Genomic DNA, 27,082 nt, shown 5'->3' with positions numbered 1-27,082 from the left:
ACAGGAAACTGGGAAAAATATCATTCTATTTTTCCGTCCACCTGCATTCGAGCAAAATAAGTTGGTCATCCTTCAAATGGGCCCTATTGAAGCAACATTTCTAAAGCTAATGGATTCTCAGACTCAGGTCGTGAGCGCTACAACCGAATGCAGTGAACAACAGTTTCACCCCACAAAGAAAAAACAATATTTTATTGGCGGTGAATTTTCGATGGAAAACCTAATCGTTCAGTTACCTGATAACATGCTGACAGCGATCTCTAGTGGCGATCTGTCAGGTTCAGGGTTCGCTGGTAGTGTGAATTGTTGCATCCTGTGAACTGCGCATAGTTTGTTTGTAGGGTAAGGAGATTTTTGAATAACCTTGGGAACAGAGTCCGGTATTGGAAGTGTTCAATCGGCTATTTTGGCCGTTGTGTAAATCTGACGCGGGCGCATAGAAAATGAAACAAGGCAAGAAGTTAAGTGAGATGGTTTGTGGTTCGAATTAGTAATGTAAGTTAAAACACGGTGAGTATTTTCCGCACAAAAGCAACAAAAACAACACTAGATTTCGTGTCATTAATTCTTGCGACGTGTCAGCCTCTTAAAAGTGTCGTTCAATAAATGTGACATTCGAAATATCCCCGTCAATCTCAGACTTTCCCTTGGTGTAGATCGTGTGGTGAACAAATTCCGACGCCTATCCACTAAATAACTATTTTGTATATACCAGGTCTGCACAACCACAGGCTTCCATTTCGCCTACAGTATGGATAGTGCCCGAAGACATTCACCGGTATGGAATGAAATTGGTGATATGTATCGTTTGTACCATCGATTCGGTGATCCGAATACGATCCACCAAGAAAGAATGGCAAAAACAAGTACTCCGCTGGTAAGCGGGATTACAACCAGCTGACCAAGAACACGGGCTCATATTTTGCCACGACCCATTGGCTCCCTTTGAGGAAATCCCAAGAACAGATACTACCTACAAGGATGGTTGAGGGGATTTTGCCAATTCAGGGTCAGTTATGCTAAGGTTGATCCAATAAAACCATTACTTAAGAGGTCGATTTTTTTATAACTGGTCCGTGTGATTTCTGTGATGAGTAGGTAGTAGTTTTGTAACATATTACTGACAAACTTGACCGTATGAAACTGTGCCGTAAAGCTGTACACAATCATTAGTCATATAGAATTCCTAATTAACCTAAACGTCAGAGACCCTTATCTACTCTGGAGATAATGCATCACCCGCCTGTTTTGTCGGAGGTATCCAATTTTTTTCCAGCAGGTTAAGGCTTTTGTCCGAGTGATTTTGGACACAACAGTTCTTCGCATGGTGTCCGTATTATAGCCTCTAGTTCTCTGTCACCATAAAAGCAATATCTCTTTCTGATTGGGTTCTACATTTTATTCATTCAATTCTCCCAAGTAGAAAAATATGAGTGTAGCCGAATCCCAAAACGAGCGAACACACAAACGTTTTATTTTCTAATGATTAACATTGGGATGGCTTAAGGAGTTTGGAACGATCTCACTTTTGGTGTTAGTACTTGATCATTCGTGGTCAATTGGTTTGTGTAACTGAGTGAATTGTGAGCGCTTATTGAACAAATCAGGAAATGATCAAGCTACTCGAGAGTACTTGTGGATATTTGTCTCATAGACATCAATTCCCGCGCAAAGCCCGTTGTATATAGTAACCGGAATAGTTTCAGAAACGAACTGTGATTTAATTCCTTACGAGTATATTCAGAAACCGAAATGCGGTCGCTGACACCATGTGTTCCTTTAAACGAACACAATTGCCGTTGAGTATCACGTTTGCGTTATAACACGGTGTACACCAATGGACACCAGTGTACTCTGATGATGCCAAGTTTATGACGCATGATCAATTGAATAAATAAACAGAAAGAATAAAATATTGCCGCGAGTTTTCTTATGAAAATTGATGTAACAATTTCCGATAATTTTACTAAGGAATTTTGTCAATACGGGGGCACCTTTTCATTCGGGACACTTCTTTATCCAGCCCAAATGGTGAAATATAAAGCCTCCGGTATTAGAAGCTACACTGTCGTTATTGTAATTCCAAGAGCAAGCCTAAAGAATGCAGATGCGTTGACACTTGGAGTGCATTAAATTAGGGGATAAGCTTATCTTGGGGAACTCTAATTACAAGGTAGCTACCAGAGGCTAGTTTTTTGTTCGCAGGGAGGGGGATATATTGGACGACAATTCTCGTGTTAAGCTGTCTGCGGATCTCACGTGTTTTATCAAGAGCATTAGGAGAGAGATTTTCCGTGGCTGTCTTCATAATCAGATTAAAACTCCAAAAGAATATAAACTGCCTTATTGAAAACAGGCGCAGAGATACTGGCTGTACTCCGGGTTTTCAGTAGAGTCTCCAGCTTTGTGTAATTGTTCCAGCGATTTTTGCATTCATCCCTCCAACAAAATGTGCAAAGGTATCGAGTGAGAATTTCAGTTGGTGCATCAATTAGCCTGATTTCCTACTATTATTCACTGCTCACGCACTCCATATTGTGAGTTTCGCAGCACTAGTTCAATGGTCCTGAGCTTTTTTCACATTCGGCTGTACCAGCCGTCTTTCCATGATACAATAAGTTTATTCACGTATGTCTCCAGGGTCATATCTTCCATTTGGAATCAGACCCAGTTCTATTGCCTCATCTGATGCATGTCACATTATGGTGTTTCCGCCCACATACATCTTCCTCCGACAAGTCGAACGGGAACCCGATGTCCCTCGTGCAAATGCCATATTCTTCCTCTTCACCTAACATGCGACTGTAAGTAATTAGGTGACGAGTAACAGGGTCAACGTGCTGGGAGCTGTTCGGTGGATTTCAATCACTGTTCACTCATTGTTCGTTAACATCGCTTGCTGTGCTGACGACGTTTTGACCCCTGAGTCAGCAACTGTTTCATATAGGGTTTCTCTAAATGCCCGAATCCCAACTTTTTGAAGTCTATTTGAGGAAGGATCCTATTCAGGTGTTTTCTAATGAGTCTCCGCCAACAGCGCGTGAATTTGCGAACGGATGCACAAACCGGACTGCACTGAAATCGGTGCTCAGATAAACATAGTGAAATAAATGGAATCTGGAGGACTGTGCCAGTGTGATCAACGCCAAGAAAGATCAGACCAGTGGAGAGGGCTGTTGGATAATTCCTACTGACTCGATATTGACTACCTCTGTGATATCTCTGTCGTGCGGTTACCAATGAGGTGTAGCATTTGCATGGTTATGTGCAGTATCCTACCTTCGGACTGCCGTTTTATGTGGAGACGTTTGTCTATGGTGCAAGTCGGCATGCGTGAAATTGTATGCTCCCTTTGTGTTTCGCTTTGACGATGCAGTGGATGAATTACGGGCTAAAGCTCACTTGTGTTGTTCAAAAAAAATTTGACTCATTTATTATCTTGTCTTCGAACATTTGCCTCCTTTAGACATGTGCCATAAATGACCGCAATACGACGAAATTTTTCAGGTTCTTTTAGATTGCGTGGCCAGCTAATAGGCTAGAAGTGCACTACACGCATCCCGAATAGCTCTCCTGGTGGTCCACAATAGTTTGTAGATGTAGGGAGCTTGTTTTACTGATCTGAAACGTGATAAGAGATTTATTATTGATCATTCACATCAAAGTCTGGGAGCTGTGAGCTCGCCATCCTTTCTTCTCTAGGGCTTTTAAGCAGTACCTTTCGTGGCTCGGATCGGAAACGCCAGCACCTTGAGAGACTGACCTAACTAACCGGTGCACACCGGACGCGCTCACAATGCCACATCGGGATAGTCGAGCGTGTTCCCGCGTGGGTGATGTGAACGGAATACCACTCAATGACAAGCTGACGACCAATGAAGATTCCCACAGGAAGGTTTATTTCTGACGGTGCTTCCTGATATCATGACCTGGGTGTTGGTTGTAAATTGAAGTCATGTTTGAAATCCATTTGGAAAATTTGTAATGATTATTTTAAGGCAGGGTTACAATCCAATTCGACTGACTTCACTGGTCGGTGCTCTCATACTGTGTTCCAAGGTCATAGACTGCCCACCGATGCATCCATTCCAATCGAAACACCGCTGTGTAAACGGAGCTCTAATAGGACTGTGGCACTAAATCGCACTTATTGCGCCGAAAATTCATCTGGATTTTACAAAATTCACGTAGCTCGTGCAACCATACATTTTTGTAGGATCGAAATCAACCAGAATACATGCATTCCTGAGTTGCGCACCTCAATTTTTTATACAATGCGCAGCTCTGTTATCCATGTGTGATGCCAAACCTGCGGCCGCATCCAATGGCGCTGCGCTAGACAGGCTACGTCTGCATGCTTGGATGCGACGCAAAACAACTCAGACAATGAATTATTCGAGCTTAACACAAAATGCGGTAGTGGTAGTGTGTTGAATTTTTGGTAGCTCGGGTGAGATTATCAGATGTTGAAAAGGTGGCTGCTGATCTGTTTGCTGAGCTTAGCTATTGGCTCGCAAACGTTTCGCCACCATACGTGGAGATATTATCAGTGCGCAGCTGCGTTCATTAACCCATTCCTGACTGACAGCCCATTTTTGGACAAGCGCTAGGAACTTGGATCATGGTTTTTTGCACTAAAACATCTGATGACAAATGGATGTGCTCTGATAACAGTACAGTTCATTTGACAACTTTTAGATTTAGGCAATCCTGGATTGTTCACGGCACGGAAGTACGATTCACAAGTCCATTGGGGTAGACGAATTTGTATGTTGTGTTTTTTGTGGTCGTGCAACAATGCTTTGCTCTTAGTTTTTAGGCATGATAATAAGCAAAATTTAATGCCAATTAACTACACAAATAATAATCGGTTTTCGGTTCCTCAAGACTGACTCCAAAATTAAGACCACTTTGTGCCAGTCGCGTGCTGTATACTTTAGAAATGCAGCGGGTTTTCGCATCACATCACTGAAGTGCACCAGCAAGCGGTGGTACATTGCCGGTGGTATGATATTCCAATGGGAGAATCTCAGGACAGTCAAACTTCATCTGAGTAGCTTCCAATGTAGATAGCTTCTCAGTTACGTTCAAGGAGCCAACCGGACGCAATCTCCCAATTGCGGTAGAACCTCCTTCAATAACTTACCGCTGGTCACGCTATGAGATCATGTACACATTTGCTGAATCATTGCCCAGAAAATTAAATCAAACCAACACTTGATGATGTCACATCATAAAGACGACCGTCATTATCCATCAAGCTTTTCTAATGGCCGTCCAGATTTAACACGACCTTGAACTACTCGAAGACAGATTTCTCCACAGGACAAAGGGACTCAAACAGAGCGATGCATTTGCGTTGAAAATGTACACCAGTTTGAAGCAAAACTAGAAAGACGGTTAGCGTGTGTCTACTAGGATGGGTTTTTGCAACTGGTTACAATGAGCGATACGGACGGCATGTATTTGTCCTTGTGTGATGCTAATATATACAAGTTGCCATTATATTCCAGATGGTATGCAAAGGGGTCGTAATAGTACTGCAGTAGACACAGTGTTCAGATATTTGCTCCTAAGAAAAGTGGATGTTTCACCTCTTCAGGTAGTAGCACAACCCTAGTTAAAACTAACTGCATCATTCTCAGTGAGTGGCCTTTTCTTCAAAGACTTCATTATGTTCAGCCGTATGTGTGCAGTCTGATGCTATGGTGAAAATAATCTCGACGGACACTCGGAGACTATACCTGTCCGATGAGCCTGAAAAGATCGGGACAGATCGTGGTCTGTCGGGGAGTTTCAGCAGCATAAGGGATTTTATCCTCCGACGAGAGAGTGCGTTGTTATTTCTTTTACTGTACCAGCGGAAATATCAGCTGAGCAGTATGAAGCTCACTCAGTTGAAGAACACTGGCGAGAAATTCCGTTTGGGTTCAGAATAATCCCCGTTACTATCACAATGAGTCGCGTTTCTTTTCTCTCCTTTCAATATGTTATCATAAACATCAAGTACACCAAAGAATTTTCGATGCACTAAAATATTACCTGTCGGAATTCTCTTGTAGTGAGAAGCAGCCGCTGGTTTTGCCGCCACATATATGCACTCATTAGTTACCTGCTAAGTTAGTGGTGCTGATACTCTCCAACTCAGTAATTTGTCTATGCGGATTTTAACGAGGAATAATAAATCACATTTCGAAAAAATATTTTTCTTCATTTTGGTAAGGGTGGTATCATCAAACAATCCGGGTTCCTGCTTGTGTGAAGGGCGATACGAGCTGGTTAATGGTTAATGCTGTATATTCAGCATTATTCAGCACAGCCCAGAATATCCCCATTGGACATAGGTAAACCAACAGTGCGTTCCGGCTCAGGCATCAGCTGGTGGACACACATAAGCATACTCTATGAAAAACTTTCTCAAAATGAAACTAACACACATGTGGTTTGCACGGCCCAGGTGAAGTGGGTCAATACATTATTGAGAGCTCGGATTCGGGCTCAGGCCCCGGCTGTGTACTACGGGACTTGTCCACAGAATCAGTAAAATCACACGGACGAAATTTTAGTTGTACTGGTTCGCTAAATTTATATCACATTTTGACGGATCTACAAACGTTGAATAATGTCTCCAGGGACAAGATACCAGATAATCTCAAATTCTGGCCACCAGCATCCCTAGGATTGCTTCACAGTTGACCCTGCAAATTCTCCCAAGTAGTAACTGATGAAAATGTGCCCTTTGTGAACCGCGATCTTTCAGATGAGACTGAGTTACCAAACCACCTGTGTCATCATTTATCTTTTATGCATTTTAATGAATAAAGGCAAATCCGTAGCACAAAATTTGTATCGATAGTTGATTGTGAGATATGGCAAAAGATGAGACTTCGCCACCCAACAGATTGCGGAAGTGAGCTGAATCTGTGAAAGAAAACAGAAGAATATGGAAAAGCCTACCAAACCTAATACGTGGAAACCGATGTAGCAGGCCTCCAAGGTCCTTCTCCATGACCAAATCCCAGAGAATTTGAAACTGGAACTTGTATCATTTTTACGGGTCGACTGTGCTGCATGTGTTGTCTAAGTTGTATATAATATGCTAATGATCCTTCAAAGATTGCCATGTAAATCGCAGCATGTTTGCTTTCGAAGTGCGTTTGTTTAGCCGGTTCCCCGAAGTTTGACAGAAAAGTTGATTAAGTACTCAATGAAGCATAAAGTTTCAGCTGAATACCGCAGTCAAATTAGATGGTAAAATGTCAGAGATCTTCATCAGTTTTCATCAGTATTCAGCATCTGTTACATGAACGGGGTTAACCGACTTCTTCGTGCAAAGTATCTCTAGAACGGCATCCTACTGCATTTATGGAGTGCATACTCCATTTGAGTACCAGCAGGGTGCGTGATTAGCACTCACGCATTACAATGAATGCGAGAAATGGTTGTAACTACCCGAATCCGCAGTGCGTGGAACATTGACCTGTGGATGTTCCACCTCACCACAATTGACACGAAATTCGCCTGTTAAACGTGACTGCTTGAGCCACTCAACGACGGAACCATGTGAGACAAATTTGCAAGCATTGTACCGCAGTCACATGCCAATTCTTCACAAAGTCTCATGCCGCTATTTTTGCGGGTATTGTTTATAAAGTTATCCGCAGAAATTTGTTTGCAATTTGGAATCTATGGATAACGTCCTACTGAGTACCTGTCATTAGCTTGGCTTTGAAGGAGATAACACTATCTCAAAGTCATATAAGATATGGATAAAAAATAACAGGTTTTCGATGTAGGAGGCTGGCACTGAAACGATAAAAAATCCCATGTAATATTGCCACTCATTCTTCCTTGTTCAGGGGGCAGGGTAATGGAAATGGAAGTAAGACAGTGGGTCATTTGGTTAGGAAGTAATGAACTTGTTCTTGTTGAAAATCGGCTCTGCCTCATTTTGCATGGTTGGATGCAAGCGAATCTGAACGTGACCGGAGGCTCAAGGTACAGTGACAAATGTAGTAACCACAGAAACAAAATCGCGAAATGATAGTTTCAGATGAACCGTTGCTCAAGATACTATTCTACGAACGTACTGGTGTAACGGTGATACTAATGATGGGGAGGCACGCGAGTAGTATGTGTTGTTCGTGGAATTTCGCTCTGCGTAATTTGTAGAGACGCTTTGTGACATTTGCTTGGATTTGAGCGATGAATGACTGGAGTCAATGAATATCCAGGAAAGTTCAAGAAGACGGGTCCAGGAGAAGATGAATATCCGGTTTTTGTAAGTAAGATGTTCAGTGGTCATTAACGGGTCAGTTGGCATTTTCTAGTAACTCCGAGGTGAAGGCCTTCTTCCTTTCATTTGGTGCTTTGACCAGGATAAGGATGAAGACCCCGTGGCCGCAACCCTTTGAGGATGGGGTTCCTGGAGGACCTTGTTGTCCAGTGGGCTTGACCCCCCATTTAACTAGATACAACCATTCTCCGATAGCCACTGTATTTCTGGCGCCTGTTACGCCAGCTCAGTTGGATATTTATTCCGCCCATCCATCTCGGAGATATTTATTTGTTTCAGTATCTCAAGAAGCTACATGTTGATGGGACGGAACAATATTTCAGATGCCAAGCGAAATCATCCCGATCAAAGGTCAGTGTGGACTGGTACTTCTCAAGTCAGAAACCCGCTTACCCAACTGATTCACTCTACTTAATGGGAGTAGTCAGACCCCAGTTGATAACTATGGATTCTAATGGAGAGGTTCAAAATCAATAAGGCAAATATGATCAATTTTTGGAAGGAGATTTGCCGTAATAAAATCAATCGCACAGCCGAAACAAATTAGAAAGGAGGCCCATGGAAGCCATCAGAAAAGGGTATCCAAATCCAGTCTCGGGCCACTTCTTGCTCACGACTCTCCCATCGGACGGAGATTTTTCTCTCGACCTCAGATAGCACCCGTAATGTTATTATTCCACACAGTAGTTATAGAATCATTTAAATGGTGCTCAATAATATCCCTAAATAAAGCTACCGTATCAGTAACATTGGTTATAGTTGTTATATGTATTTTGGTCTTTTATGAGAAACCGTTACGAACCACTATTTGTAGTGCGTGGGACAATATTTGCGACCCAATGGGTGAAGTTTTTCAGGGAACAGCCTTTCTTCGACGGTACGAGGAGAATGCCCACCGGTTGTTTAATCATTACTTGAGAGTACTAATATTTAGCCACGTTTGTTTTCTTAGGATACCATTGTAAATTTGTGGTTGCCGTATTATATATAAAACCAGTGGTAGTGTCTGATGCTGCTAATTAAATTCGGATAAGCTGAAAAGCTCTGAAAGTCTAAGCACAAATACTCAGAACTTCCGACCGCGCACAGTTTTGCCGCTATATTCAGTAATTAACAGTCAGAAATTACTATCCAGTTGGCTAGGTAAACTGCTTCTCAGCAGCCTCTATGCGGACATTTTGTCCTTACGAATGAGTGTGGGTCTGAATTTGTTCAGAGTTGCTTCAGACGAACACGGTTGATGATCTCCGTTAGGAATGAAACAGCTTTTCATTAATTATCGGGATTTCAGGGTAGACGGGTTTTACTAAAGGGACGAGATCTTAATCGAAAACTCACAAATCTCCCCATACGATCAACCACTATTTCCGTTTTTGGCGGTTGAGATTGTCACTTGCTGCATTCGATTTTAGGCGCTCACACCCCAAACCTGAGTGCCCGTTTTCTTTGGAAATGGCGCTTTGGATGATTTTCTTTGAGCAATCACCAACTCATTTTGTTCCTACGCAGTTGTGGTAGCAAAATAAAATGCAAAGCGTTCATAATTTAGGGTGTCGCATAGATGAAATTCTATTGAAATTTCGGAAACGCCTTAGGCAGTGCAGGTTCATTCAGATTTTGATCAGACCAATGTGTTTCAGACCACATCATTAGGGATTGTCTGCGATTTTTCCCGCTACACGAAGAAAGAATTTCGCACGCTTACTACTAGACGTTACAAAATGGTGCACGTTTCCAGGTGAGAAGCGGTTAGCAAATGCCGAGATGGTATGGATGTTCAACTTGAATGAATAAATCTGTCGCGCGTAAATGGTTTCGAATAAGCTATTCAGAATTCCGCGTTTATTGCGCTGTGTGTTTGTGTTACATACTGCCTTCGATACGCCGATGGCCTAAGGGCACAGAACGTAAAACAACCCTCGGTAAAGGGCGTGGTCCAGGGTCGCATTTGCAATATATTCTCAGAAAACTGTCACTAGGTATATCTTCGTCAAACTGCTTCGACTTCCACCGCAGCGCATCAATACCATTATTCGACCTACATTAGCCCACAATACGTCGACGTCCTCTCACATTCTCATGCAGAAATAAAAAGTCCACCGTGTACTATTTTACTTTAAGTCTTTGTTGTGGATAAATTTTCAAACAGTATAATACCGCCGACTCACGAGAGCGAGTTGTCTCTCGGTGCAATGTTATGCACAGACGTGGTATGCCTCGTCAGTGCCATTGAGCTCCTTACTGATTTCCCGCATTGTGTGCAAGTGAAACGACCCATTTTTCTATGTACAGTTCTGATATGACTATATAGATTGTTTTTTTGGGTAAACATTCTACCGCATTCCTCACAGACTGAGCATCCTGTTCCCTTGTGGATTAATTGTTGATGCTGCTGTAGACACCTCCAACTTTTGAAGAATTTATTACATTCAGGACATTGGTTGCCCAGTGCATATGATTCCTGCATTTGTTCCCTTGACGTCCTTTGGCGTCGCGCAAGTTCAGTTGAATGTATTTTCCTCATGTGTGCACGAAGATCTGATAGGTATTTGTAAGCATTTGAACATAGGTTACACTGGAAATCACGGTGCTCGGAGTGGGATATCTGGTGCTGCTTTAATTTTCCTTCGTGCTGAAATGTTTTCCCACATACTGGACATCGATGAACACTATTCCGGCCGCCCCGCTCGGTTGATTTTGATGTGGGCTCCAAAGTGGCAGAATTTTCAGACGACATTCCTCTGGTTTCAGGGAGATGAGATAATGTGGAATTTGATGCCCGTACAAAGTGGCGTGTGACAATTTCCTCAGGTTCATTTTGTGTTTCCTCCGTTCCGCCTTCACTCAGACCTACTGAGGTGTAAAGCATGGAGATTTTCGGTTATTCTTGTGAGGAAACCTCTGTATATAAACTAGGTTGTTTGAATGGTGTACGATCACTTCTACTTCCGCTCAGTTCTCTGAATGAAATTGTTAAAATATGTGCGCGATGGCTCAACGCAACAATAAGGTACAAAACCATCCAGTTCTAAAGAACAATGAATAACTCAGTTTGCTGCAATATTCCAATTCTTTTCACTAATCAGAAATTCCTATGAACGAGCGTATGCAATGCTGATGATGAATGCAACGACCTGTGACCGAAATGCGACTCTGTGACATGCTTCCGCTCAAATGTTTAGGGATTTATTTTCAGTTTAAAATGTTTTTTGAGGGGCTGCTGAACGATCATTCGCAAACGTTTATATATTTCTGACTGAAATTGGCTGGCTAAGCAACGGTAGTAACAAGAGTTGCCACCCATACAACTGCATTTCGAACGCGTTCTGCGCCGTGTATGGCGATTTTCTTCCCATCATTCACGTTTATGTGGTTGCCTTCAAAAATAACATGTCTAATCGAGGCGTCCACTGCTTGAATACGTGATATCTTCAACAGAATTTAGAATTGAATGATTAACTCACTAAGTTATTAGACACTTTGCAGGTAAATAAACGTACATTCATGGTAACTGATTTTTGCCACACAATAACTTCATCATATTTCTCAGAGAGAGTGACTGGTGTTGGGTCTTGTTCGGATGGATGTTCGTGCCGGGGTTCTAGTGCTAATGATTTCAGCTCATCCCAACTGTTTTCCTGTGTATCCTTTTATGGTAGCATTGTTTAAAAGGAAACATAACCCCGCCACTCGCATAACCAACCTTATGAAACGAGCATGGTGGCGGACGGTTCGCTAAGCATATGTGTGATAAAATGTCATCCAGATTTTGCTCCGTCCGATGGAAGTAATCAGGTCGGCCACGTGACAAACGACCAACACGTACAAAGTCACAAAATAGTTAGTAAGAATGAAGAAATCCGAGACAAAAATCCTCTATTACTAATCGTGTTTAGAACAAGGCATTTATCATCCAAACCTCCCTCGTTTAGCAAGTGTGATAACTATGATTTTCAGCAACATGTAACAACTTACTCAATGGCACATACTGTACAAACAGCGCATCCAGTCCAGACACTAAAGTAAGGACATATAGCAAGAAGAAGCATTTGCGTTGGATATTATGGAACATAATACATGGCTGCAACCAGACGAAGCAAACGCCCTCCTAGTTGCGGCATCGTATCAGTAAGCACTGATGATAGATCCTCTTATGGTGACGAAACTTTTGCAAGCCAAGTGTCAAACTCGGTGAACAGATCAAAAGCCACCTAATCGACAACCAACATCTTTAAGAATGAAACACAACTTCGTCTGGTATGGTCCTACCGGAAGTATTTTCATTCCCACCTACAAGAAACTGCTGCGTAAAACGCAAGAAGTCAAGTTATGGTTTGATTAGTTTCTGCCTACAATCCGCTGCCTACATCATACAAAAACCGCACATAACAGACCAAGGTAAGTACAGCTCACATAATCCCCGTTATCTTGGCTCCCCCATTCTGTTTGTCTCCTCCATCCCGAATTTGTTTTCTACGTTGAATGGATGTAAGCAACTTGCACTGCAAGCACCCATGGACTGGCCACATACTTACAAACATGAATGGGTGTTAAAGAGATGATTATCGGAGAGTGGAAGATGAACGCGCAGTAAGTAACAGGGCCCATTGTATCACTTCGTTTAAACGAAGAATGCGTAAGGGCAACAGTCGGTATTCCAACAAATATGATCCGGATAGCTCAGTGAATAAAGCGCGAGTATACTGCCCGGAAACTACGTCGCTCGAACCTGAACCCTCTGCATCTTGTCTACTTCTGTATAGGCTTGGGTGCGCATTCTGAGCCCTCATGGTCTCATCGAGTGCAATGGCAGGAAGGCAAGGAAGGGTGTTACAGCTGAACAATGAACGGGACAATTCAGTATTCGCCCCTTTACGGATAAGCGCGGTCCGCGAAATTCCAACCACATCATATTGTACGCAAACATGATGGAGTATAATCATTTGAAACATTAACTGGTGTTACTTGGAGGCTCAGGCGAATATTCTGATGATTAAATCCGTTAACTGGATGTACGCCACACAATTTCTATTTTCTGTTTGATACGATGTTCGAGACGTGAGAGCTTTGACGTCACATGGCATAAACGCGAGATTCTTCTGGGATCAGTTTGTGTCACCAGCGGGACCCGTTTGCGTATGCATTTAAAAGTAGGATTGATTTGAAGGCATTTACCTAGGTACACACTTGCAGATTTGAAGCCAATGACCACAAACAGGTTTGGATACTTGCTACTAAACGGTTAAATATCAATTAATGAAAATTCACACCTCACTGGCTTCTGCCGGTAGGATGAATCTTTCAAAACTCACGGTGATTTTGGGCCATTGTCAAATTTTGAAGACACAACGCCAACAGCGGAAACCATCTCCAATCAAAGGGCATCGTTCCGACGGATATTTGTCTCGTCCGGCTACATTGAGCCATTCGGTGGAGTTTATTGCTGCTTTCGGATGCGTACGTCCCACTCATACAAAAACTTTCTGGTGAACTTGCAGACGCACGTTTCGTTTCTTCGTAAAAATCCCGCCAATGAGGAAATTAATTCACATGTTCCGATGCACTCACGGGGATTGGTTGTCCTTTTACCCGTTTATCTTATGTTTACTAGCGGTTCTGTGTAGAGTAGGTTGTGCTCAGATGCCGGGAGCGGTAGATCTGTTCCTATTCGGCTCAGTGAGTGAAAGTAGAAGACCCAAATTTATGTTAACCCTGCTTACTCAGATTACCCAATTGAAGAGTGCGAGTGGCCGGACCACAGTGAAAACGCGGAGGTTGGCAAATATGAGCATTCTCCAATGTTCCGCGAAAAGCAACAGCAACACGAATGAGCACGATCAAATCCGTTAAACGGTGACGAAAAAACTGAGTTTTTCAGTACAGATTAGATAGTTTGTACGATGCTGCTTAAGGATCAAGTTGCTGATCCTTCAACTGTGTCGACTACGCTGTGGAGATAAAATGCTGGGGTGATAATCAGTTTAAACGCTTTGACCTAATGACTAGTGTATTTCGCTCACGATTGAATATTTTTCGAGCTATGCCACCTGAAACTGAAAAGAAGATGCTCACTGAGGCTATAATCCCAAATGCTATAGCACCAACTAACTCATACAGGCGAACTAAATATCACAACCGATGCACGCACTGTCGGGCAGATGTGTTGTTACTCGGGTAATGCAGCTCGCAAGTGAGATCCGAGTTGCTTTTGACACACCTGTTGTTGGAACTATTGCTTGTTATTTCGTTTCATTTTGCCATAGTTCACATGGTTGTACGAATTATCTTACAATCTAAACAGTCGTTTTCATCACGCTAAATTTGTCTGATGAGCCTACATCGGGAATTGAAGTCAGGTGATTCGGGCGTCGTTGCCCTACAGTTAACCGTGATGGCCGTGCAGGGATTTCAACTCTAAAAATCTGGAATCTGTTGTGAACATGTTACCACCATTCCAGCGTGGCGCAGTGCACGTACCTTAGTATCACATCTGAAGGGCTGAAAATTTTCATGCTCGAATAATGTGAATGGTACGCCTTTTAATTTACTCTTTGATTAATCCACAGTGTTCGATACAATCCACACAGTGAACTAAAGGAACAACTAATGGACGCATATATGTGGGTCAGCTTATTAGAAAATATCCAAGGTTTAATAATTTAGGCGTGAAATCCTTTCGTTTTTAAATTTACGAGAATATATATAGATTGGAGAAGGTGACTTATCGTAGTGATTAGGCCTGATGGGATTAGGCTTAATCCGTTTTGAATATTATGTCAATCATATGCTACATCTGGATGTGGCAGACAAAATTCGACCCATATTTTAGGTGGTACAACATTCCGTATTTCGATATAGTATCTGGACGATACATAACTTCGCTAATGTTTCTGAAGTCAATTCGAAATCCCACAACTTGATTTCCGTATCCTCAGGCCTCACTGGGCATATAAAGTTGGGAATTTTTCATCGGATTTATATTTTCCATATAAACCGAATTTTACGCAATTGTTTCATAAATAATGCATCCTTTTAGAAAACAACACTCACAGAGAACCTCCGAACTAAATTCATGTAATGGCGTGGTAACCAGATCGCTCTTCCTTTGGTGTTATACACCTTATAAAATAGTAAAAATATCCCTTGGAATGTGATTTAGTATTCCTTGTTAAAGATCCACATAGATAAACTACCAAGTTGAATATTACTTGCACCTTTAACTAAGCAGATTACTAATCAGCGTATGTATGTGGCTTTCCTAATTGGCAGCGGAATCAGCGGCTGCTTCACACTGGAAAAACTTTTCACACGTAACAAATTAGTACATCAAGAAATTCTTTGCCTTTCATGTTGTATATGACAGTATATTGAAGAGATAGAAAAGAAATGCGACTCTGCGTAGTAGTAGCGGGGATTATGTTGAACCCACACGGAATTTCTCGGTAGTGGTACTTTTCATATTGCTCAGCTGATATTTCTGTTGGCACAATATTCGAAACAACGCACCGCCTAGTTCGAGCATACTAAACCTAATGCTGCTGAAAACTGCTCGACAGACTAGCAACTCGTATATAAAAAACAAAGTTATGCATACTACGTTTCCCTCACATAAAGTTGCAACTTAGTCAGACTCCGTGTATAATCGCACCTGTATGTCGCAACTTTTTATGACTTCATTGAAAAATCATCACTTTGCTGTGGGTTTTCTGTCCTGTAGACGACAATCCTAACATCGATCTGCCCCAGGTTCGATTAAGTCTACACAAGCAAGTGAATTTATGAATCTTTGCTCCCAAGTTCAAATGAACAACCCAGGATGATCCGGGTCAGTGTATCCCCAAGTAAATTGACCTGCCATCAAAACACACCTATTTGACATCGGGAATTTCCGTGTGGAGACTCATACATCAAGTATATTGCGCTTGAAAGTAGTAGGCACCACAAACCTATTCTAGTTATCCAGTGACTTGATATGATGGAAAATAATCTTGTGCTGACAAATTTATCTGTTTTTTGACTGGCTTTGATGAACCAAATGCACATGCTGGTGTGTTGTCGTAACCTCATATGCCGCAATGCTCTAATGATACACATAAGTCATGTAGGGAAGCACAAAACATAAGAGGTTGAGCACTTTCGGAAGAAAGTAGAGCTTGAGAATTTTCGTAAATGCACAGCAAATACCTACAAAAGTAGTGGCAATAATAATTCCGGAATATTTTGAATCGTGTTTCTGAACAAAAACTGTCTTGCCTTTCCAGGCTTTCTTGTAGTTCCATTGGTATTTGCCTGAGAAAAAAATTTTCACCTCATCAATACGGGCAGATGTACCATCGGGATAAGTCCTGAGTCTTCATCTGGGCAATAAAACTTTGTAATTATGCCGTGATCGTTTCAGGTTTTTGAGAAGTCCTTTGTGAGAATTCGTTTAGCCATCGGTGTTTTGACTGAGCTATTGGTGATATGAATGTAGTTACGTCAACAGCAGTTGCTATACCCTTGGATAACCAAGCATCTAAAGTCTCAAGTTGGTCGTGCGGAATATTCTTGTAAATGAGGAAACTAAATTCCAGGCTTCCCGATGATGCTACAGAAAGATGATGTTCAGCGTTAACAAAGAAAATGGGGCGTTATATATCTCTGGAAACTCTGTCCACGGTCTCACACTATTGAGATGGGTGTCGAGTTCCTTGTTTTTGGCATCTTTAGCGGTTAGAGTCAAGTAACCTGTACCCCCTGAGCTACAACACCTATGTCGAACAGCGCGCCAAAAGGTGGTTCGAGATTTTCGTTTGTCTCTGTGAGTGGTGATGAGCTTGCGAGGATTCGAAATAATTCAGATGAACCAATGTATGTTTGCTTACACGAATACACACGATAATGTTGGTTGCGCTGACGAATGCCAACTTGTAAACGACAACAAATCACGTGAGTTAGAATAAATAGTGAAACCGATAGCACTGATTTACATCTTAACATTTTATCCATGGCAGATTCTGGAGAACAGCAGGTGAAGTATTTCAAGAAAAATTCAATGTAGGCTAGTGCCTCCAATTTGAATACTCGGACACTACACACATGATGGAAAATGGGGAAAGTCAGATATATCTGGTGGGGCATTATGGGGGCAAACTGCTGAGGAATGTTCACTCATGAATTGGAACTATGAGCATCGAGTCTACAAAAGATCAGGCATGCTTCGCATTTTAGTGGAACACACAATGAAGTCAAAATTAGATACAATGAGTGTGATGCGCACCCAGGAAGTCAGTCAAAACATATGTCAATTTAAAGACAAACAATGAAATTACGGTAGTTTAAGCTTTGCACTCTTTGCACTGGAATGATCTAGAGAGCAACTGAATCACGCGTTATCAACCCGACCTACATTAAATTGTTGCTCTTTAAAAAATAGGGGGGAAATCACATGGCGTATACCGACTGAGAGACAGATGCCCAAAAAATCAGTGTTTCACGTCTTCACGACCGAGGACATCTGTTTAAAATCCCCGATACACTTGTGAGCTAAATACATTCTTTTTTTTGCGTCGCCGGTCAACGAGCTATACCTATCCTCAGCATTTTCCTGATTCCTTGCAACTAATTTACGCGCTTGTGTCGGCGTTATAAACGAATCGTTCTATTCTAGATGTGCTCAGCGCGAAAGTGATGCTGACGCAACAGGACAATTTTTTAGTAGTCCTATCTGTACGATCTGTAATCAAGGGATAAACATTGTTTTTTTATCAGAGTTCTAAGAATTTTATCTTTATTATTGATATTGCTGTTTAGAAATCTTTAGCAAATCTCCATATCTACCACTCTTCGTGTTGTCACTGTTATTTGGCTGCATACAATGTTTAATTGAGTAGTGTGCGTAGTCAGGATGCTTACGTATTTGGTTCTCCTGCTCTCACATGATGCCGTTAATGGCATCAAATGTTCAAACACGGATGACGCTTGCGAACTTTAATCTCACCGCTCTCTAAACAGGTTTGCCCTTAAACAGTACGAAGTAAGCGAATGAGAAGACAGCCAATTGCCTTAACTGTTTTGGAGCATGTGATATTTTTGCTCCTCTCATTGGCGACGTTTGCACGAAAAAACAGTTGTATCACTCCGGGTTTACTACCAAGGTCTTGTTTGAAAGAATATAGAAAGCGCATTGAATTACATTAAATGAATTAACGTAGTCGGATAAGATATACGTCCGAAGGGAAGATGTCTTTTAATTGGAGATGGTTTCCACTTTTGATCCTGTGTCTTCAAAACATGACAATAGTACAAAATCACCGTGAGCCTTGATAGTCGTCACACCGGCAGAAACCAGTAACGTAAAACTTTCATTATTTAATATTTAACACTTAGTAATCGGTATCCAAATTTGCTTGTGTTCCTTTACCTCAAGTCTGTAAAATTGTGTAGGCAATTAGTTGAATTCGAAGTGATCATACGGTCATTTGCAACTCAAGTTGGAGTCGACTAGATACAGCCTAATTTCTGCAGGATTTTGTGAAATGCCCATGGAATCTTTGGTCAGGTTGTTTGAACTATCCCTCTGCCCTGAAAGCATTTATAACTTTATTATTTTTTCTATACATTAGAGTGAGAATACGTGGCAATATAACGCGCAGCCATATTTACATTTGCAGTGCAAATAAAAATGACTCATATTGGCTTTACGTGTAAGGAAAATACCTAGCATAGTACGCGATGCCTATATTTCCGCATTCCTGTCTGTGTTACACACACAGAACGTCAAGCAAACAAGTACAGAAATCACAAGAGGCGGGAAACCCATGTTCTGAGTGAAGTAAATACTTTAAATCATGGAAACTTCTGCAGCACCATCGGAGAGTCGTTCACGAGGGAGCAAGGCGTTCAGTGTGTGAGGAATGTGGTAAAACCTTCTTCCAGATAAACTGTCTATATATACACGTCAGAAATGTGCACAGAAAATCGGATCGTTTCATTTGCGCAGAACGCGGTAAAACGCTCAGCTCTTCATTTTCTCTGAAAAGGCGTATCAAGTCTGTTCACAAATCTGAGCCTAAAGATGCGTCTCTCTCGTGAGCCAAAGGTGACATCCTTGATCGAAACTCATCCACGGCAAAAACTTCAATCAAAATAATACTCGGTATTTTTTTCCTTCATCAAGATGCGGACGAAAGTTATACCCAAGTGATTCGCTCAATTTGAACATTCAACATTTGCTAGACGCTTCCAGCATGAAAATGTGCCCCATTTGTTAAATCCTAGCAGTTGGCGTGAGAAATGTTTTGCGTAGTCCATTTCGCGATAACTTGCAGACAGATAACTTACAGACAGATATCAGTGGTCTGAAACTTACACATTGGATCAACTCTTGAGTAAAATTGCCCTGACTGTGGAACTTTTGATAATTCTTTGGAAGGTATTCTCTGCAGCACCGAAGGTACGAAAGGTTTTCGTGTCATTTTTCACCCGTATTCGAACAGAAATAATTTATCCATCCTTCAGAAGAAACCACTCAAAAGCGTCATCTTTAACACCGGCGGACTTTCGAATTCGGGTCGTGATTGCGTCCAATCAAATGCAGCAAATCACAATCTCATCTGATAACAGTACACAGATATTTATTGATGGAGTGGGAAGATTCGTGAATACTTTGGTGAAGATTTTGTCTTGTAGGTGAGGCCAGTCTCAACGGAAACCGAGAAGCATTTCGCGGCTGATTCGTTTTTATTGGGACTTATCAACAGTTCGAATCTCACGAAACTCCAGACAGATTCAGATTTGCAAACACCCGACCAGTTGAGATCACCATAGCGTATCCTTATTTGGATGCAAGTTGATTGAATGATTACATTGGTACTGCTCATTATCGGATAGCAAAACCTCCACTGTTTTCTCCCACGAGAACCACTGTGCTCTTATGCTACAACGATCTACCGCTTACTGCTTCCGCCTTCTACGTTCGTATCAAGTGGACCTAATAAATTCTGCCAGTGGTCTCTAATGGTCAGGTGATTTGACCCACCCCGCAATGAGGCAAACTGACACGCCAGAGTTAGTCACTGTAATATATTAATGCACTGTTGATGATGGCCATAATACAATTCATAAGGTAGATGCACTAATAAGAGTTTTTGGTAGAGTTGACAATGGTGGGATGCCATACGTATAAAAAAAATACGATGCACAATGGGAGAAAGTCAAAAGAGGAGCTTATCGTCTGTGAGAGTTCCTTGGTGTTTTCTCCGCAGTATGGCTGCTACACGTGTCTCAAAATTGTCCGTATACTCGTGGAGAGTGGTCGACGTCCTGCGCCGTGCGTACATGCGAGCGAGCGAGCCTGTGTGCTGTGTTCGATTTCCCTGTACGTAGGTCCGTTAGCATGTGCGTAGGCATGTCAGCACATGAGTAGTTGTAACGCTCACTAGACAGTGCAGACATTCGACGTTCAATGAGTCACCTTAATGTGACGCGGTTTGTGGGCTAAACGGTCAAGTACGTGGGTGACGGGGTAGCCACAAATACACTGCTTCAAAAACTTGACGGATAGTCAAATCAACCGCGAGTTTCGAACGAAACAAATCAGCTAGGGCTAACGGTATAGATTGATTCCAGCAATCTGTTGAACCACGTCGAGTTACGCGCAAAACCCCAAAAGCCAATTCTTTCAAGTGGAGGTTTATCTACAATTGCGGTACTATAAGTACAATAATAAAATGATAAAGCTTTACAAACCTCAAATCGTGGGACTATGCCGGCTTCTATACACCGGCTTAGGAACTGCCGGGTCACTAACGGGTCATAAAGTCCACGCCGACGCGGAGCCACGTGTTTACAAACTAACGAAACCACGTGTGAACTTAAACGACACGTCCGATGACAAGGTCAAAGAACGGTTTATGTTCAGGTAAAAAACAACAAGGGTGGTATAGGCACAGACCAAAATAACAAAAAAGGGGAATCGCGTTGTACAATATAAAAGGTAGAAGAAAGGAATCAACAAACGGTTCCTCAGCTGATGGAGTTTCTACTCATCGTCTACTGATGAGTGAATATGGAAGCGCCTCAAATTCAAGCCCCTACTGTGCCATTTGCAGGATGTTAACAATAACATTGACTGGGCTTCATTAGAGGATATTTCAGTGCTGCAAACAAAATTTTGGGTTCAAAATCCCTAGCTGAAGGTTTCTCCTGGGGTTCTCTCCTTTTAATTGAGAATAATTGGAACCTTCATCATACAGTTTTCGCTGAATTAAAAGTGTGCGTGGGATGTTACGTTCGCGTCGTCGGATTCCGAATACTTCAAACACACGAGGGCACTCATATTTATTAAGAAATATTAGGTGGGCGTGAAGAGATCTTGCGATATCTCGGTAGCGTCCAACGTTGTAAACTCCAGTTATAACGATCAGCAACCACCCTCAAAATTGTCCGTATACTCGTGGAGAGTGGTCGACGTCCTGCGCCGTGCGTACATGCGAGCGAGCGAGCCTGTGTGCTGTGTTCGATTTCCCTGTACGTAGGTCCGTTAGCATGTGCGTAGGCATGTCAGCACATGAGTAGTTGTAACGCTCACTAGACAGTGCAGACATTCGACGTTCAATGAGTCACCTTAATGTGACGCGGTTTGTGGGCTAAACGGTCAAGTACGTGGGTGACGGGGTAGCCACAAATACACTGCTTCAAAAACTTGACGGATAGTCAAATCAACCGCGAGTTTCGAACGAAACAAATCAGCTAGGGCTAACGGTATAGATTGATTCCAGCAATCTGTTGAACCACGTCGAGTTACGCGCAAAACCCCAAAAGCCAATTCTTTCAAGTGGAGGTTTATCTACAATTGCGGTACTATAAGTACAATAATAAAATGATAAAGCTTTACAAACCTCAAATCGTGGGACTATGCCGGCTTCTATACACCGGCTTAGGAACTGCCGGGTCACTAACGGGTCATAAAGTCCACGCCGACGCGGAGCCACGTGTTTACAAACTAACGAAACCACGTGTGAACTTAAACGACACGTCCGATGACAAGGTCAAAGAACGGTTTATGTTCAGGTCAAAAACAACAAGGGTGGTATAGGCACAGACCAAAATAACAAAAAAGGGGAATCGCGTTGTACAATATAAAAGGTAGAAGAAAGGAATCAACAAACGGTTCCTCAGCTGATGGAGTTTCTACTCATCGTCTACTGATGAGTGAATATGGAAGCGCCTCAAATTCAAGCCCCTACTGTGCCATTTGCAGGATGTTAACAATAACATTGACTGGGCTTCATTAGAGGATATTTCAGTGCTGCAAACAAAATTTTGGGTTCAAAATCCCTAGCTGAAGGTTTCTCCTGGGGTTCTCTCCTTTTAATTGAGAATAATTGGAACCTTCATCATACAGTTTTCGCTGAATTAAAAGTGTGCGTGGGATGTTACGTTCGCGTCGTCGGATTCCGAATACTTCAAACACACGAGGGCACTCATATTTATTAAGAAATATTAGGTGGGCGTGAAGAGATCTTGCGATATCTCGGTAGCGTCCAACGTTGTAAACTCCAGTTATAACGATCAGCAACCACCCTGAGAAATTACCGAACACGAATAGGAAACTGGGAACCTGATCTCACTTTACTTGATCTATTGGTTTTTGGATATTTGAAGTCATATCCTTGTCAGTGCAGTAAACCATTTTCATTCAGGACTCTAGCACACTAACAGCACGCTCCGATAAGACAAAGGCTAGTTAACCCATGAATTAGACCAACTCGGTTTTAAAGTGAATGCACGGTGTTTGGAAGTGGTTAAGGATGACGAGTGCAGGTGCAATTTCCATAGCGTTGGAAGACCAAAAGACATGAGGATAGCGGGAACCGATTTGGTTAAGCAGATATTCCGTGGAAGGTACTTAGTGCCCCGGGACGATCATCCTCAATGGTCTGTACTTGACAGAAAGCACAAGGAGCTAATTCGTATAGACGGGAACGTATCCACCACCATTTCCCTCCTTGCAGGTGTAATGAGAACGACAGTCGAGAAGGACTTGCTTGACAGATAACAGTGATCAATTGTTCGCGTTCGGAAAGTTGAAAATTGCTACCCTCTATTGAGAAGCGACGCGTTCTGAAGGGGAAACTAATCAAACATTTAAAACCTAACAAAATTCCCGAATAAATTCGGTGAGAACATGCTTTTAAAATATACTTAAACTGCATGCTCTTCACTGCTTTACTGTAAGCAAAATTTTGTTTTTTGAATGCTATCCTCGTTTAGATTTATAGTTCAGTGATTATACTTCAAGGCTCTGAACAATCGAATTTCGACAAGTTACACCACTCAGCCTCATGGCCGGCCATCATACGTTGGTAGTTTCCTCATCCTTTTCACTTTGCTCGGAGACCTTGAAAGAAGGGAGTGTTCAGCTAACACGTCATATATCAACTTACAAGGAACCGAGTTTATTGATGGTTACATATCCCTGAGCCTTGGACACATAATAATTCGCCCCAACTTCAGTCTGAAAATACGTGGTAATCTCAACAATCCACTTATCCGGCTGAATACTGGCTTTCAGTCACAGCCGCCCTGAGTTATATTACATTATTAACATGAATGTATGATCAAGATCGTGTACGCAAGATTTGTGAAAGATGCACGGTGCCGCTATAGAAGGCAGCGTAGGCTTACTTGTGGGTACGCTAATATTCAAGCTCAGTTGGCACAATCATGCGTAATTGATATTTGATGAAGCCTGAAATTTATCAGCTACCTAATGAAGGAAATAAGTTGCTTTGACACAGCACTGTCGTCCACTGTCGGTGTGGGAAACCGCTAATGTACCGAGTGTCGAGGTACATATCCATGGAGGCGGCCGTTGTCAGCCCGACTGATTTTACCAGTTGGTGCTCCCACTACTGTGCTTTCGCAGGCTTGCTTTTCCCACTAAACATAACGCTGAGCAAACAGGGCTCCTTGTAAACGTGACGCTTACTTAGGTGCCAAAAAACGAAGAAGCCAGTCACTTAGCGGACACTAAGTAAGACCTAGACACCATTTAAGCAAAAGTGTGCATCATTGGAGAAATCACCCAACTTACCAAGCATTGACGACGTCTCCTTGCATTGTGACGAAACGTTCTCAATCTACTTGTCAAGCTCAATGTACGGAACAACTGCCACCTGACAAACAGCCAATCAGCTCACCTGAGCCACCAATATTTAGACAAGTTGCTAGCCTTTGCCAATGCTCGGATGATCTGTCCAACCATGTCAGTTGTTCTGAAGCCTTCAACCGTCTAGTCCCTGGATCATGTTTGCATTTTTTCCAGTGGCCTCCTGAATGGCGCGGTTAAGCTAATTCACACATCCCCCGATGCATTTGTCTTATGGAACCACCAGCTGAATATCAGTTATGCTAAACGGTCAGGTAACTCTAACAGCCATTGTGCGGTATCGAACAGTGCGTTTGTCGCCGGACACTGGCGGTCTGGCGACTACAACCGAACTACCTCTGAACTTGCGATTTTCACAAATCTCACAAACTGTGAGATTTCTGTTGTTTGAATCAGGTATCTTCAGTCTGTTATACGACTCACCTGGAATCACTGTCAGCCACCAGTGTAATCCTTCTAAATTTCAAGGTCAATATAAGCAACTGAGCCTGAAAACGAAATGATATCTCTTTTAGTGACCCTAAGTTCCTAGTTTTTAGAACAGCACTCGTCGGATGCTTGAGGACCAATATCGTTCAACTCTTTGTTGCCGAGGGATGCTATGAAAAATTGTTGAGATCGTGTGGCCGTACCCCGTACACCGCTCTTATCGTTACACGGAAAATGCAATGCCTGTTTCAATTTCCTTTTATAATCAACATCACCCTCATCATCATCGTTACCAACATTATCAGCATTATCTTTACCATCAACATCATCACCAGCAGCAGCATGTTTTCACAAACGACGCACAGGCAGACTACTAAGAATCCCTGAGAATCATCAGGGACAGTTAAGACCTTAGTAACGCGGTTCCAGCGCTTGACACTGAACACATAATGGATTAGGAAAGCTTGGAAATTTTGACTCGGGAACCAAGCCTTGAGAGGAGGACTAGGTTGTTCTGAGATGGAAGAGCAAGACTCCAAACTAAACTCAAACTTATGGTAGTTCTCCCCAACCCAGTCATTGTAAATTTTGTCATTCACACGAACCGACAAGGTGATTTGTTTAAAAGACGGTCGGAAGACACCTCACCGATCAGTTCTCCGTCTGCTTTGAAGCTCGACCAACCGGATGAACTATTGATTCGGCCTGGCAAAGCAATTGTGTTAAAATTGAAACATTACCCACAAGTAAATTCGACGATTTGGAAGACCATTTATGCAAAACAAGACCTGTTTTCTACAATGGGTCATTAACTTCATACGTTGCAGCATTTTGGAAATAGGCAGTTTCGAGGGATCTTACAGCCGAAGATATTTTGTACCAGTAGGCTGAATACCCCCAATAGTACTGGCATCAATACCTGCGAGTTGATTAAGGTTGTTTAAAGACAGAGAGGACTATGCTTTTACACGGCATCCATGCATCCCTTTTGAACACTTATATCATGCTGTCAATGATAATGATGATCGTGGGCAATAGGTTTTATTTTCTTGAATTTGGATTCGTCTGCAACAACAACATTCCCCTTATTAATACAATCAGGCTTATTCGCCAAGACAGACCCATTTACTTGCTTTATAAGGTAAAGCTTAGTCTTCCTAATCAAAAGCTGTTTCAGTCTTAAACTGTAGCTGAGGTGTTGACATGAAATGGCCAACATCGAATTCACTTGCTACAAACTTGGATCACAGGATTTACTACCTCGTGTAGCTAATCATATGAACTCTCAAACTTGACTTCAAGATCGAGTTGACTATCTTTGGGACTGAGAAAAAACATTTGGCCTCAATTAAAAACACCTCCAAAAAAACCAGTGCGTAGCATTAACGACGAAAATTGCCTATGTACCGTTCCGGACTCGCCGGAAGCTCGGTGTGAGGCGGTAAGGTATCGAGATTGTTGTCAAGTTCCTCATCCCTGGCATCAGTCAGTTGAGTGTTACTGTTTCGAGTGCCCGCAATGACATCTCAACAATCGAATATCATCCGTGTCTCACATGCGCCCACATATTACGTTTTTTGCTCCCCCTCAGTGATTCACGAATATCCTCGCGGATCCAGTACAGCGCATCCTGGCTTTCACAGATTTCGCACTTCACCTCAGTCACTTCTGAATTTTCTTTATCAAGCATAGATTTTTGGACTGCCTCAGCTGACCGAACAAACACCTGCAACTCATAAAAAAACGAATGCTGCAATGATAATCGTAGAAATTTAATTGTTCTTACACTGTGGAATTGTTGAAAAACCAGTTCAATTTATGCAACAATAGAACATATGGAAACAGTCCGTCTTGCTGCTGATCGGCAATAAAACAGTTCACTGCTAGTGCGAAACTTTTCAACGGAAAGATTACATACTACACGTTATGCACCATTAGCTTCATTCTTCCCATTGAAACAGCAGTCGTGATTTTGTCTGCGTTCTCCGTTTTCGAGGTATACGCATTATACGCCACGAAAAATCATACCAATTAAGCTGTTTGCGCGTCAGATGCATCTCTTGAAAGTATTTGTCGGAAAATTTCCAAGTAGCGTTTCTATGTCCACAGAGGACTAGTTGGAACAGCGTATTTTTCATCCACCCTTTCACCGCCTGGATATTCCGCATATGAGCTTGGATAGCATATTAGGAATATATATATAT

The 27,082-nt window shown here is 42.2% G+C and overlaps 1 protein-coding gene across 1 annotated transcript in view; it reads right to left on the bottom strand.

Moving 5' to 3' along the window:
- T265_09534 (hypothetical protein) overlaps nucleotides 1-24,545 on the bottom strand; it is a gene marked incomplete at both ends in the record, with an annotated part of 31,711 nt that extends 7,166 nt beyond the window's left edge. Inside the window, one exon of the mRNA XM_009175633.1 lies at nucleotides 24,481-24,545. Coding sequence (XP_009173897.1) covers nucleotides 24,481-24,545 — 65 coding nt within the window. The remainder of the gene's footprint in view (nucleotides 1-24,480) is intronic.
- Nucleotides 24,546-27,082: the final 2,537 nt, after the last annotated feature.

The sequence above is a fragment of the Opisthorchis viverrini genome (assembly GCF_000715545.1).
Source record: "Opisthorchis viverrini unplaced genomic scaffold opera_v5_285, whole genome shotgun sequence".
Taxonomy (NCBI): Eukaryota; Metazoa; Platyhelminthes; class Trematoda; order Opisthorchiida; family Opisthorchiidae; genus Opisthorchis; species Opisthorchis viverrini.
Note: the sequence above shows the minus strand (reverse complement) of the source record. Positions and strands in the feature narration are given on the sequence as shown.